At 46.9% G+C, this 14099-nt stretch overlaps 2 protein-coding genes and 1 long non-coding RNA gene across 4 annotated transcripts; 1 reads left to right on the top strand and 2 right to left on the bottom strand.

The window, feature by feature from the left end:
* Window positions 1–289: 289 nt before the first annotated feature.
* LOC111606512 lies at window positions 290–2548 on the bottom strand. Its single transcript, XR_002752056.1, has 3 exons — window positions 2137–2548; window positions 1018–1331; window positions 290–897 (listed from the first exon to the last, which is right to left on the bottom strand). It is a non-coding gene; the product is annotated as an uncharacterized LOC111606512 (long non-coding RNA).
* Window positions 2549–2638: 90 nt separating this feature from the next.
* clhc1 (clathrin heavy chain linker domain containing 1) lies at window positions 2639–9956 on the bottom strand. Of its 2 annotated transcripts, XM_023327142.1 has the most exons (11): window positions 9618–9956; window positions 8564–8715; window positions 8398–8483; window positions 8121–8319; window positions 7702–7835; window positions 7494–7593; window positions 7268–7368; window positions 7029–7200; window positions 3683–3882; window positions 3352–3549; window positions 2639–3287 (listed from the first exon to the last, which is right to left on the bottom strand). In XM_023327142.1, exons 1-11 carry the CDS (start codon window positions 9807–9809, stop codon window positions 3100–3102), a joined length of 1722 nt encoding a protein of 573 aa, XP_023182910.1. In that variant the 5' UTR covers window positions 9810–9956; the 3' UTR covers window positions 2639–3099. The 2 variants fall into 2 exon arrangements, with proteins under 2 accessions (XP_023182910.1, XP_014329418.1); XM_014473932.2 differs by having other exon boundaries at window positions 7494–7835.
* A 98-nt stretch (window positions 9957–10054) lies between these two features.
* Window positions 10055–12816, top strand: rps27a (ribosomal protein S27a). Its single transcript, XM_005812611.2, has 6 exons — window positions 10055–10143; window positions 10253–10317; window positions 10611–10665; window positions 11402–11487; window positions 12434–12565; window positions 12635–12816. Exons 2-6 carry the CDS (start codon window positions 10270–10272, stop codon window positions 12782–12784), a joined length of 471 nt encoding a protein of 156 aa, XP_005812668.1. The 5' UTR covers window positions 10055–10143; window positions 10253–10269; the 3' UTR covers window positions 12785–12816.
* Window positions 12817–14099: the final 1283 nt, after the last annotated feature.

Here is a 14099-nt window from a genome sequence, read left to right as displayed (position 1 = left end):
AAAACACATTTTTAAAAGTACATAAATAAAAAAATAAACAACATAAAAAACTAACTAACTAACCAAGAGTAATAAACAAATTAATGTAAAAAAGTAAAGTAATAACCTAAAAATTAAAATAAGACACTTATTTTCAGATACATAACTGGAGTATTTTGATGGTAACTGGGTGTTTCAAACAGAACAATGTAAGAACTACTTTATTTATTTATTTATTTATTCTGGCTGAAATAAATTCATCATCAAAATTCAAATAAGATTTTAAAAAATACGAATACTAGAAATACGAACTAAAAATATAATAATAAAATATTAATGCAAAAGATAAAATGTTATGCAGTAATGAGTCGAGCCTGTGAACCACTGCGGCATGGTGGTGGCGGGGTGGTGATGGGGGTCAGACCGGAAGTCCAGGAGCGGAAGCTGCAGTCGCCATGGGCCCAGATGTGCAGCAGCAGCTGTGGACTCATCAGGAGTCACGCAACGTTCCTACCGCTGCGGGACGGAGCCGTGCTGCGTTCAGGCCAGCTGGGAAATGAGGGCTCCACCCCTAGAGCGGTGGAGCTGCAGTGGAGGAGGAGGAGGGATCGATCCGGTGGCAGCAGAGCAGCTGGGCTGGGATCCAGGGCAACAGGGGACAACAGGGGGGCATAAATACCCCGATGTACCCCATAAATACTCCGGTCCGGGGTATTTATGGGGGCTTCACGTGGAGCCATGCAGCCGGCGACATGTGAGCCAAGTCACAGCAGGAGAAGCTTCTCTTCTTCTGGGTCAGCCATGATCAGCTCAGAGGCTCTTATTGTGAAGGAGGTTACCAGGGCAACCGGTTCTGACAGATGGAGATGAGAAGAGTGACCGGTTCTCTTCTTGAACGGTCCTGGTCTGACTCCGTTCCTGGATGAACATGAACAGAACTGAGTCATGAGACGGAAACGGGTCAGAACCAGACCGGTTCAGAACCAGACCGGTTCGGTTTCATCTTAACCCGTTCTGCTGACTCATTTATCAAATAACCTTCTGGATGTTTGCAGCTCCTGAACCAGCGGGAGGTTCGGGCCTGCCAGGCCGGACCGGACCGGGTGGTTCTGTCTGACTCTCTGGGTTATCTTTAGCCTCTCAGCAGGATGGTGATGATGGTGATGAAGATGATGCCAGCAACTGCTCCGATTAGCAGCCGTTGCCTAGCAACACCTAGTCTGTTTACAGCGCCGGAGCGGTCGGAACCGGGCCAACGAGCCGCAGAGGATCCAAAGTCCAGTTCACATCAGGTTTATGATGCTGAAGTTTCCACCATGTCTGCTGATCACGTGACCAGCAGCATCTTCATCCTGTAAACAACCATCATCATCATCATCATCATCATCATCATCATCATCATCATCATCATCATCATCATCATCATCATCATCATCATCATCATCAGCCTCCCGCGGAACCAAACCCAGTCCAAAGGTTTTGGTTCTGGAAGCTCGAAGTATTTTATGTTTCTGTGAATAAACGAGTGCAGAAAAAACATTTTAAACAACTTTATTAATCAAAAAATTTTTGGTGTTTCTTCAGGATTTTTTCTAATTTAATTAAAATTAATAATAAAAAATAAACTTAAACATCACAAAGAGAAATTAAGTTTTATTGGAGTTTCTTCAAAGTGATTCTGTGACAGAAAACAATAAATTAAGCAGAAAAAGATAAATTATGATGAAAAAAAGTCTCATTATTTAAAGATCGATAAATTCCTGCTCCCTGCGGCAGACTGGTGACCTGTCCAGGTGACCCCACCTGGGGCCCCAACGGAACCAGCACCTCCCGACCCGCTGGGGTCAAAGGTTGAGACAATGGATGAAGTAGCCGCTCCCTCCAGCAGGGGGCGCCTCTGAGTCTGCATCTGGACTGGTTTATCTGGTTTCTAACTGGGAAGCTTCACAGCTTTACTGTGGTCCGGTTCTGGTCGTCAAAATGTCCTGAACCGGACTGAGACCGGTTCTAACAGAACCAGGGCCAGGCATAAAGAGGTCCAGAACCTCTCCAAACCGGTTCAGAACCACCAGAACCAAATCAAATAGTCAGTGTAAGAAATAAAACTAGGTTCTGGTTCTGATCCGTATCAGAACCAGCCCAGATCCAGATACTGACCCACATTCCTCCTCTGATGATGTCATCGTCTCCATGGTGACGTGACCTCTGACCTTTACCTTGGCTCTGCTGGGAGAGAGCAGAGAGCAGACAGGAAGTGATGTCACAGACTGTAGGTGGGAGAACTGGGTCCGGTTCTGGTTCTGGTCTACTGGCTGCTGCTTGTTCAGGCCTTGGTTGGTTCTGACCTGTCTGAATCCGCTGGTACCAGCCCGGATCAGGTCCGGACCCAAGGTTTGACAGAGTGAGGTTCTGTTGGGTTCTGGTTCTGTTTAAGAACCCGTGAACTGAGAATTGACTGAGCCGGTTCTGACGCGCAGAGAGGAAGCTCAGTCTGGACCGTGGGGATGCTGGGGGTCAGAGGTCAACCTACTGGGGGTCAGAGGTCAACCTGCTGGGGGTCAGAGGTCAACCTGCTGGGGGTCAGAGGTCAACCTACTGGGGGGTCAGAGGTCAACCTGCTGGGGGTCAGAGGTCAACCTGCTGGGGGTCAGAGGTCAACCTGCTGGGGGTCAGAGGTCAACCTACTGGGGGGTCAGAGGTCAACCTGCTGGGGGTCAGAGGTCAACCTGCTGGGGATCAGAGGTGAATGTTTAGGGAAATTAAACTAAAATGTGTTTTTGTGAATCGTCTCACTTTCATGAAAGGAAATAAAGTTTTTATTTTGGGAAATGAATCCAGCTTCTTCCATAAATATGGAAAATTATAATTATAAGCAGCCCAACATAAAACATAAAGCACAAAATGAAGCTGAAAACACTAAAAGCCTTGTAGCGTCGGTGACCGTAGGCAGATACCGGATCCAAACCCAGCAGAACCGCTAACGGCAGAAAACAATCATTTATTATCACAGAGAGAAAATTCAGGCAGAACAGAGACAGCAGGTTAAAACCAGCGGCTAACGCGCTAATCCACTTCCTGTCTCTGTCCTCCGCTTCCTGTTTCCATCCTCCACTTCCTGTCTCACAGGAAGACATGCTCCATGACCCATTCCCCTTCCAGGTCCGATGTCCAGGATCGAGGTCCGTGCAGGATGGAGCGGATGGCCCGGCTCAGGTCGGCCCGGTCCAGTTCAGCGCACAGCGCCGCCACCTGGTCCCAGACGTCCACCGAGCAGCTGCTGTCCCCCAAGATGGCCGTCGCCAGCACGTCTGAGAAGACAGGGACGCGTCAGGACGTCTCGAATCCGGCCCGGGTCAGAACCAACGCACTCACCTGGACCTCTCCTCAGGAACCCTTCCAGAAGCTCCAGAGCCAGCCGGTTCTGGTTGAAGTCCGCCAGCATGGAGGCAAAGGTCCCGCCCACAGACAAGATGGCCGCCTCCCCGTTTTCGTCTGCGTTGGTCAGCAGCTGGAGGAGCGACAGGCTGGGCGCATGGGACAGAACCCACACAGAACACAGAACCCTCTCCTCTGGATACACACAGGACAGGTTCTAGTTCTGGTCGGACCGGGAAGTCCTCACAAAGACAGAGAGACATGAGACACACAGTTCATGAGAACCTGCAGGTTCTGGTTCTGGTCGGACCCAGAGAAACAGGCTGACCTGTGGTGAGCTGCTTCCTCTTGATGACCTCGGCGGCGCCGTGCACCAGGCCTCTCCTGCACATGCTCAGTGCGATCTTCTGGTGGAGGCTGCAGGCCTGGTAGACGGTGGAGGCCAGAGCCAGGCAGAGGTCAGCCACGCCCTGGTTCCTCTGAGCATGCTCAGCGAGCGCGTCGCCCACAGCCTCAGAGAAGGTCAGCCTGAGGGGGACGCCCCAGTTACACCAGAACTCGACCAGAACCCGATTCAGAATCTAATCCAGATCCCGACCTCAGTCCGGTCCAATCACACGCTAGAGCTCAAGTCTCGACCCAAAGCGTCTGAGATGGATGCCCATCCATCTCAGACCAGAGGATTTTCCCTCGAGCCTTTTGGATTTGGACTCTCTGGTTCCTCAGGCTGTGAGTTCGGCCTGGGCACCGCTAGGCTAACAGTTGGCACCGCTAGGCTAACAGTTAGCTCCATTAACCCTAAAGAGCTAATCTAAGGTATTATTTTAATTGACACTTAAGCACTAATCAGAAACATTAGCTCCACTAATACCAAAGCACTATACCAATACAATATTTAGCAGAAGCTAATGCTACAGCACACGTCGCCCTCCACAGGGCCAGTTTGTTACTACATGTCTCTCTGTTTGTTTGAGCTTCAGGAAGTGATTCTTCACAGAAGAAACTTTCACTTGTTGTTTCAGTTTTATAGTTGTTGAGCTTTGCTAACTCGGATGCTAAATTAGCCTGATTAGCAACGGTAGGCTTCGGTCAGAAGCAGCAGGACATCAGGAGGTTATTAACCGTCTACAGTGATGCATTCTGGGTACAGAATAAACGTCATTTGCTTCATCGCATCAAGGGCTGAAAACAGGAGAGGAAATGAAACTGCTGCGTTATCTTCAGCTCCTTCACAATAAGAGCATGAATATAAGCAGCTAACTGCTAGAATTATTCTCTACAGTTTGTAACCAAAACCTCAACGCAAATGTTGAACGTTTCAGGATTATTCTGGAGAAATGAACTGAAGGGAATCGAAGCGTTTCCCAGCCGGGTCCTCCAGCCGCACCAACCTGAAGGTTTCACATGTTTCCTGCAACGAAAATAAAAATGACGGCGTGGCCATTTTAATAAACAACCCGCACATCTTGGTGGAGGGGAGCACCGTGGTGAGAGAGGGACGAGCACTTTTAGCAAATCTGACTTTTAACGGACAGGATTTTAACCTCTTAAATATTTATGGCTTTAATGACAAACAAGACAGGTATGACTTTTTAGACAGAAAAAGAAACAGAAAATTAAAAATAAGAGATTTTAGAACCCCAGTAGGTTTTAATCTTTCTCTTATATATGCTTTTATTCGGAAATTTTTAGAACATTTTGGACTGGAAGGAGAGGAGAACAAGATTTTAACTAATTGTTTTATTGTCCCTGTTGTGCAGGACCGGGAACCAGTGACTCCAGTGCGCGGCCTCCTGTACGGAGACGCCTCCACCGTTTGGCGCAACGTGAGCCATCCCGTCCTTCCAAACAGACTCCAGGATGTCATGGATGGTGGCTCATGGGATCCTGCCGGTCAGAGCCGTTATGCTCCCGCGGCATGTCTGCAACGTCCATCTGCCCCCGACCCGGTTGTGGCGCGCCGGAGTCGGTGTGGCCCCTGCTGTGGGAGTGCAGTGCTGCTGTGGACCTGTGGGCGAAGGCCGGCTCCTTGCAATTCCCACACTTGCCAGCAAGGGAGGTCCTCCATGGACAGTTAGTGCTGTACGGGGTGAGCCAGCAGAAAATGACTAAAAAAGACTTCGCTGAGATGTGGCTCACCCCAGCCACCATCAAAGACGCCATTTGGACCTCCAGAAACTTGCTGGTGAGCAGGCGCAGGCAGATGCCCCCAGTGGCTGTGATCCGGATGGCGGCAGCAAAAGAGGAACATCAAGGGCTGCAGGTGGCGCGCCAAGGACACAGCCACTAAGAAGAATCGCCTGCGCCTCTGTGGACGAAGGAGCCGGCGCTCCACGAACAGAGGTCCAAGCAGCGGCGGCCCGGCTCTCCGGGTGAGGCAGGAGGGAAGGAGCTTCAGGGCGGGATCCCCTCTGAGCACCAAGCGCTGTCTGGAAGGACGGGACGGCTCCGGACTTTGGAAGGAGTCACCCGGTCCTGCTCAACTTTTAACCCACAGAGATTTTGTATTTTATAATTCTTGTTCTTAGCTTCTTTTAGCCTAAATTGATGAATTTGAAAGTTTTTAGAAATTTCTGAATAATTGCAACAATGTAATGTTTTTAAATGTTTACAGTAACAATAAAAATTTTTCGAAAGAAAAAAAAAAAAAAAGTTTCCTGCTTTAATGTCAGCTGATTGCAGCTCAGCAAACACCTGTCCTCTGAACTCACCTGTCCTCTGAACTCACCTGTCCTCTGAACTCACCTGTCCACTAAACTCACCTGTCCACTGAACTCACCTGTCCTCTAAACTCACCTGTCCACTGAACTCACCTGTCCCCTAAACTCACCTGTCCTCTAAACTCACCTGTCCTCTAAACTCACCTGTCCACTGAACTCACCTGTCCTCTAAACTCACCTGTCCACTGAACTCACCTGTCCCCTAAACTCACCTGTCCTCTAAACTCACCTGTCCTCTGAACTCACCTGTCCACTGAACTCACCTGTCCTCTAAACTCACCTGTCCTCTAAACTCACCTGTCCACTGAACTCACCTGTCCTCTAAACTCACCTGTCCACTGAACTCACCTGTCCCCTAAACTCACCTGTCCTCTAAACTCACCTGTCCTCTAAACTCACCTGTCCTCTAAACTCACCTGTCCTCTGAACTCACCTGTCCCCTAAACTCACCTGTCCTCTAAACTCACCTGTCCTCTAAACTCACCTGTCCTCTAAACTCACCTGTCCACTGAACTCACCTGTCCCCTAAACTCACCTGTCCTCTAAACTCACCTGTCCTCTAAACTCACCTGTCCACTGAACTCACCTGTCCTCTAAACTCACCTGTCCACTGAACTCACCTGTCCCCTAAACTCACCTGTCCTCTAAACTCACCTGGGCTGAAACAGGAAACACCTGAAACATGCAGGGAGTCTGAAGGACCAGGCTGGGATTTCAAAATGAGCTGCTAATTCTTTCTGCTTTCGGTTCTCCTCGGTTCTAGCAGAACCGACCACTGGATCCAACCCAACAGATTCACTGGAGAAGCTCCAGCTGATTAGTGTGGCTGGCACCAGTTGGCTGGACCTCAGATGAATTAGGTCACTTTACAGGAATAAATATTTTCATTCATTTTGTCGTTTTTCCTCTGTTGTGTTTCTGAACGTTGCTTTCAGAACCGGGTCAGAACCTCACTTGTTGAGCGTGACGGCGTTAGCGATGAGCTGCACGTCTCCGTGCTGCAGAGCCGAGGACACGCCCCTTAGCGACAGCGCCGCCGACAGCCGGCTGCCTGTCGCCGCGGTAACCAGCAGCGCCCGGAAGAACAGCAGCAGTGGAGGGGTGGAGCCCGGCGGGGCCCGAACACCTGAGGGAACAGAACCAGAATCAGCCGGGTTCTGGGGGAGGTTCTGGGGGAGGTTCTGGTTCTGAACCTCGGAACATCTCCATGGTGTCCGAGTCCCTCAGGACCGGAGACCGGGCCGCATGGAGGGCCGCCGCCTCGTACTGGGAGGACCGGAACAGGTCCAGGAACCTGGGGAACAGAACCAGAACCGGTTAGAACTACAGCCAGAACCAGAGTCAGTTACTGGTTGTAGTCCAGGCAGGCCCAGGCGTCATGGTTCTGCCTGGGTCTGGTTCTGACCCGTAGAACCAGACCTGTCCAGGTGGTTCCTCAGCAGTTTGGACTCGTCCAGCCCGGTCGGTTCCTCTTCTTCCAGCAGCTCAGCTGGGATGCAGAACGGCTCTTCATCACCGCCTGCAGGACGGACAGCAAAGGTTCTGAACGGTTCTGGTGGATCACGTCCAGAACCAGAACCTGCTGACACCAGAACCATCAGTTCATTTCCAGGATGTGAAGTCGGACCTTCGTCCTGCACGTCGGTTCCGATCTCCTGGAGGTTCTGGATGACAGAACGCAGCAGCTCCTCCAGTGGAAACGTCTGACCCGATTCCTCCCAGACCGTCAGACGTTGACCCAGCAGCTTTAGGCGCCGGAACCTGCAGAGATCACGGGTCAGAGCTGCAGCGCCACCTGCTGGACCGGAGGGGAAATGCAGGAGGATCAGGGAGGCAGGAACCAGAAATTGGACCAGATTCTGGACCGGACTCTGGACCGGACTCTGTTCTGTGTTCTGTAAATGTTTATGTTTCTGTTGATGTTTAAGTTAAAATAATCTGAGGCTAAAGCCGGGTTCTGGTTCTGGTTCTGGTTCTGGTTGACCTACAGTCTGCTGGAGGAACCTTCATGACCTCAGATGTTCTGATCCGACCCAGTTTCCATACCGGGTCATCAGCTGCTGGTTCTGGGCCCTCAGGAGGTCTCTGTGGAGCTGGTACACTTGCAGGTCAAAGGTCAGCTGGGTCTGGACCTCCACAGGACCACACAGGATCTTCCGGTCCAGCAGGCCGTCTCTCCGCGTCTTCAGGTGGTCCAGATGGACCAGCAGAACCTCCGGGTCTTCGGACTGGGCCACAGTCAGACCTGCAGAAAGCAGAGAGGCGGGTCATCAGAGGTTCGGAAGCCCATCCAGAACATTCGGCCCAGTAAGTCCAACAGAACCTGGTATCAGCTGGCTCTGGGTGGTGGCCTTCAGCCTCTGGACCTCCTGCTGAAGTTCTGCTGTCTGGTTCTGGAGGACCATGGTTCTGGAAAGAGAGCAGACATGCTGGTGAACCTGTGGTGCTGTTTGGACCCGACCGGTCCCCACCAGAACCAGCAGCCTCACCTGTGAGTGATGTGAGCCGCATAACCCAGCAGGGACTGCAGGCGGGACGCCGCAGCTTCCTCCTCCCTCCTCTTCATCTCCCTGATGACGCCATCGTACTCTGACTTTATGTCCAGCAGGAGCCTCCTATAGGCCGAGGCTCGACCAATCACCTGCAAGATACAGACCGGACCTGTACGGCTCCAGAACATTCTGTTAAACCCGACCGGATCACTTCCAGGTTCTTCCCGGAGATCTCTGATACGCTAGGCTAACAGCAGAGCTAATTTTACATTCAGCTCTTTAGCATGTTTGCTAGCTTTGACAATGTTTAGCATACTTAAGGCACCTTTAGTTAATTATTTGAGATAAATTCTAACGTGCCAATTTAAGAGTCTGTTTGTGTCACCTACACATGGTGGATGTAAACATGGTTGAAATAAACGCTTTAGCATTAGCTTCGGCTAAGTATCATGTTGGTGTATCTAATATACTAGCGCTAGCGCTTATTGCTAGCGCTTTAGAGTTAGTGACCGTGAGCGGTGTCCATCACTGCCACTCAGTTTGGGTTCAGTCTGGTTCCTCAGTGATGAACCTGAGACTGTGGTGGAGGTTAACCTTCCAGGCTGACAGAACCTAGTCTAGATGATCAGAGCTTGTCAGATGGTCAGAGAAACCCAAAAGACCTGCAGCAGGCTCAGGAGAGCTGAATACAAAGACATGCCACACTTTCCAGATTGTTATCTGTAAAAGAAAATCAAGAATAGTTGTGTCTTTTCTACTTTGAGGTTTGAGTTTGGACTGGAAAAACTGCATAAGAGGGTGAATAGTTCTGCAACGTCCTGTATAAAATGGACAAAAACTGAAAAATCTCTAGAAAACTCAGAGAGCAGTTGTTCCAGAGGAGAAGAAAGTCTGGATCACATGAAGGAAAACATCAAGGACCAAAAGAAAACATTTAAATGGTTAATAAAATCCTTCACCTGTTCATAATATCCGAATTAGAACTTCCATAAGAGTTTTGTGTAAAACATTTAACCCATTCAACCCTTATTTTCTCAGCTGACTCGCTCACCTTGTTGAACGCGGAGCGGTAGACGATGTATCGCAGCTCATCAGTGCCCTCTTCTGGACACTGCAGGTACTCCTTCTCTTTCTCGATAAAGTCGTTTAGAGACTGAACAAACGTCTCGTCACTCTCACACACCTCTACATCCATCACGGGACTCATTTCTGGATCTTCTGTGTCATTCTGTTCTTTATTCATCTTGTTATTATCTAGTATTAAACCAACGTTAACTCTTCTGCGTGTTAGCCGTCAGTAACATAGCAATCGTGGTGTTACCATGGAAACCAAGGACCTCTTAAAATCATGTTTTTGATCATTTGAGTTATATTATTTCAAGAATTTTATTTTGATATATACAGGGCCGAAATATGTTATAATCAAAAGTAAACTACGACGATACAAAAATACTGTTTCTGTTTTTTAATCAGGCACAATAAATGCCAGCTACCTCCGTTGAAGCGCGTGTAGGAAACCCCGTTCTTTCCCCTTTGAGGTCCTCTTCTCAGGATCCGCCATTAGGAGTGAACCGGTGGTGAGTGGTGCTGCGTGTTTTTATCACTTTTTAATAAAATGTAACAGCATTTTGGATCAGTTTTCAATCAGAGTGGGTTCCGATAGTCTCTCCGTGTGTTTCCGTACAGGTGGACCGAACCTCACGATGCAGATTTTCGTGAAAACCCTCACGGGGAAAACTATAACCCTCGAGGTGAGCGTGATGGAGGGTGGCGGCGTTTACTTACTGCGGTTAATCGGAGTTTTACTATTTAAAGGAGCACATATTAAGCTTGTTTTCTGATTATGTTGATGTATAAGGTAATAATGCTTCGGTTGGTCATAAAACGCGGCTAACCTGAAGCTACGTGGCTAAAGTTGGTAGAGCAGTAAACACGTGTAGCCGCAGAGGTTCGTTTAAACGGAGCAGATTGAAGAACTCAGTGTTGGAGCTCATGCAGTGGTTTTATTCAATGCCATCAGGTTACATGTGTTTTTATTTTCCAGGTTGAACCTTCAGATACTATTGAAAATGTCAAGGCTAAGATCCAGGACAAGGAAGGTGAGTGTCAGCTGCGGTCGATCCATTCAGGTGGTTCTGATTGATCCTGGTGACCCTGAACGCCTCTAAATGAGATCCAGCTGGACTTTATATTAAAACTGAAGGAAGAAGTTCCTATGAACGAATGTCTTAGATATTATACTTCTGATTCTAATAATGACCTAATTTATTTCATAATTAAAAATGTCTACATAGTTTAGAATTTTTTAAAGGCACTTTTTCAGTTTTACACCAACTTCATGTTTATGTCTTTACAAATGAAATCTATCATCTCATTTGATGAAATTAGCTGGAGTAATGACTTAAGTCCAGACAATTGTAATTAACTGAGAATATTTACAAACTGAGTCACATCAGAGAATTTTCACAACATATTAAAGAAGGTATTAAACTTTTCATATCTATAGGTGGATATTGGGGGGTTTCTCTAAACTCAGGGTGACTGTTCTGTTCATCTGTTCTGACATGTTTGCTGATAGTTTGCTTCTGCTTTGCAACTAAAGTAAACGAATCTCTGATTGGCTGTTCATGTAGAAGACAGGTTATCTGCAGCTCAGAAAAGTTGCTGGTTCAATTCCAGACTTCCTCAAAGTGAAATTAGAAACATGAACCCAGATGGCTGCTTCATCCAGTCAGGGCCATCAGTTTAACCTGAGACTGTGGAGGTCATTGAAGGGGTCTCCAGGTCATTGAAGGGGTCTCCAGGTCGTCTAAATTCTTGCTGATGTTCCTGCAGGAATCCCTCCTGACCAGCAGAGGCTGATCTTTGCTGGGAAGCAGCTGGAGGACGGACGGACGCTGTCGGACTACAACATCCAGAAGGTGAGAAGAACTCTGCAGTTTTCAGTTCTTCTGAACAGATTCAGTTGAAATATTTTAGTTCATTTCTTGAACTGAACTTTGAAGTTCTGTTTTTATTCCAATTTAATAAAAAATATCAAATTTATTTCAGGCTCAAGGTTCAACCAAAACAAAACAAACCAGAGACGTCCACTATCATCCAAAACAGGATTACAGAATATTTAATAACTGTTTGTCTATGGCTGTTATTGGGGTCATAAGGCCACGATGATTTTATCTTCAGATGAATTGAAATGATCAAATTAAACATGAGGTTTTGAATGCTGCAGGTCCAACATTTCTCCTCTGATCCGTTTTGGTTCAGAAACATTTGATGCATCACTGAGGAAACGTGAAGTCAGTCTGAGTCTGAGAGTCTGAACCCAAACTGGACACCGTGTCACGAGTTCAGCTCCATCCTCCAGATGTTCTTAATGAAATGAACATGTTTAGTTTTCTTACTGACAGTTTGAACTCTGGAAATGTTGTTCAACATTTTAACAATCACTGTTTGTCATCATACATAGTTACATATTCATTGACCAAAACCAACCAGATCATCTTCATGTTTCAGCTTCAGTCTGACCATGTGAGGAGTTATAACATTAATAAAACAAACTTAATGTTTAAACATTGCCAGAGATCGCTGCCATCTTTTTCCTTGGAGTCGATCAAAATCATTTCTGCTAAATTGCAGGATTATTTCTAATCATTTTAGTCTAATACAATAAAGACATTTGACCTACGTTCAGCTCAGGAAGTGGAGCATCACCACACAAACCGAATCAGATCGAAGGTTTTCTGCTTTTTCTCCAAATTAACATTTTACCAACCAGCTGCAGCAGAGAATCTCTTAACGGTTCTGGACCGGCTCAGTGTTGGTTCTGGTGGCCTGCAGGTGGCGCTCTGACCCGCTTCCTGTTTGCAGGAGTCCACTCTGCACCTGGTGCTGCGGCTGAGAGGCGGCGCCAAGAAGAGGAAGAAGAAGTCCTACACCACACCCAAGAAGAACAAACACAAGAGGAAGAAGGTCAAGCTGGCCGTGCTCAAGTACTACAAGGTGGGCGGGGCTTCTGGGGTCAGAGGGCGGCACCTCTTCCCTTCAGCTGCTGACTGTTTCTATCTGCAGGTGGATGAGAACGGTAAGATCCACCGTCTGCGGCGCGAGTGTCCAGCTGACGAGTGCGGCGCCGGCGTCTTCATGGCGAGTCACTTCGACCGCCATTACTGCGGCAAATGCTGCCTGACCTACTGCTTCAACAAGCCGGAGGACAAGTAGAACTCTGGAGGAATAAACAGTTTGGTTCCACATGCTGCAGTCTGGGTCCTTATTCCACCAAACACTACGGGGTCAGAGGTCAGGGTTACAGACATCCAGTTTCCATCAGAACCAAAGAGCCCATTGGTCCAGAACGGTTTCTGCTTTTCTAGGTTTTATTCCCACAGTTGTCATGACGACAGAGCAGGGCCGGACCCAACTCTCTGGGCCCGGTGCCTGATGGATGGGGACAAAATTTAAAAGATGAACCCAAATTATTTAGAATGTAATAAAATGCTAATTATAAACAAAATCATAGAAGGAAAGCAGCAGCTGGAGCCCTCTAGTGGTCACTGGATGGATTTATGAAACCAGTTTCTGTGATCAGAACCAGTATGACCTGTGGAGGAACCAGCAGCCTGAGCCCAGACCAGTCAGTCAGCAGGAATCGGGTCGCTGATGTTCCTCTGGTTCTGTTTCCCAGAAACATTAAACCCATTAATCAGAGACCAGTCAGCTTCCAGTTGCCCCACAATAACTGGAGGTTAATGTCAGATTAATATTTACAACCTGACATGAAAATCTTATTTTCTGAATGACCTCATTGACCTGAAGTCACTGGAAAACATTTTCTTTTCTAGAGCTAAGAATAAAGAATAAAAGTTCATGTGAAATCAGGATCCTGATCTTATTAATAGCAGCTTTAGAAAAGATCCTTTTAGCAGCTATTAAATATACATGAAACATGTTGAAATGAAAGTAATTAATCTATATAAAGTCTTTAACTTGGTGATGGAACTGCTGACAGGAACATTTCAGTCATAATTTATGGAATCTGTATATTTGCCTACAATTTAAAACAGTTTCACAATTCAGTCATATTTTTTGTGAAGAATTATCATAGTTGCCTTTTATTCTGAATTTATCAAGAGCTAAAAATATAAACGAGATTCTATAACAATCAAAATGTTAAACATTTCAAAAGCAGAATAAATAACTTCTGTATCAAACTTTGTATTTTTCCATTATGTGATTCTGATTCCACAGCTTTTAAAAACCTTTGATCCTGCTGACTCACAGCAGGAGAAATATGATTTGATTTTAATAAAACAAATATTAAAGATGCAAAAACCTTTTTTGGGTTTGGTTGGAGCAGAATAGTTATTACTGGATTTTATAAAATAGTTATTACTGGATTTTATAAAATGTGGCTTAAAGCTGAGATGCTGATGTAAAAATATATATTCCCTCTGAATATAAATCTATAAATAGTTTGGTTTCTGTCGGTACAAAGCGAATTTCTCTTTGACCAATAATTTAATGCCATGGTTTAAAA

Source organism: Xiphophorus maculatus, chromosome 22, assembly GCF_002775205.1.
Source record: "Xiphophorus maculatus strain JP 163 A chromosome 22, X_maculatus-5.0-male, whole genome shotgun sequence".
Classification (NCBI taxonomy): domain Eukaryota; kingdom Metazoa; phylum Chordata; class Actinopteri; order Cyprinodontiformes; family Poeciliidae; genus Xiphophorus; species Xiphophorus maculatus.
Note: the sequence above shows the minus strand (reverse complement) of the source record. Positions and strands in the feature narration are given on the sequence as shown.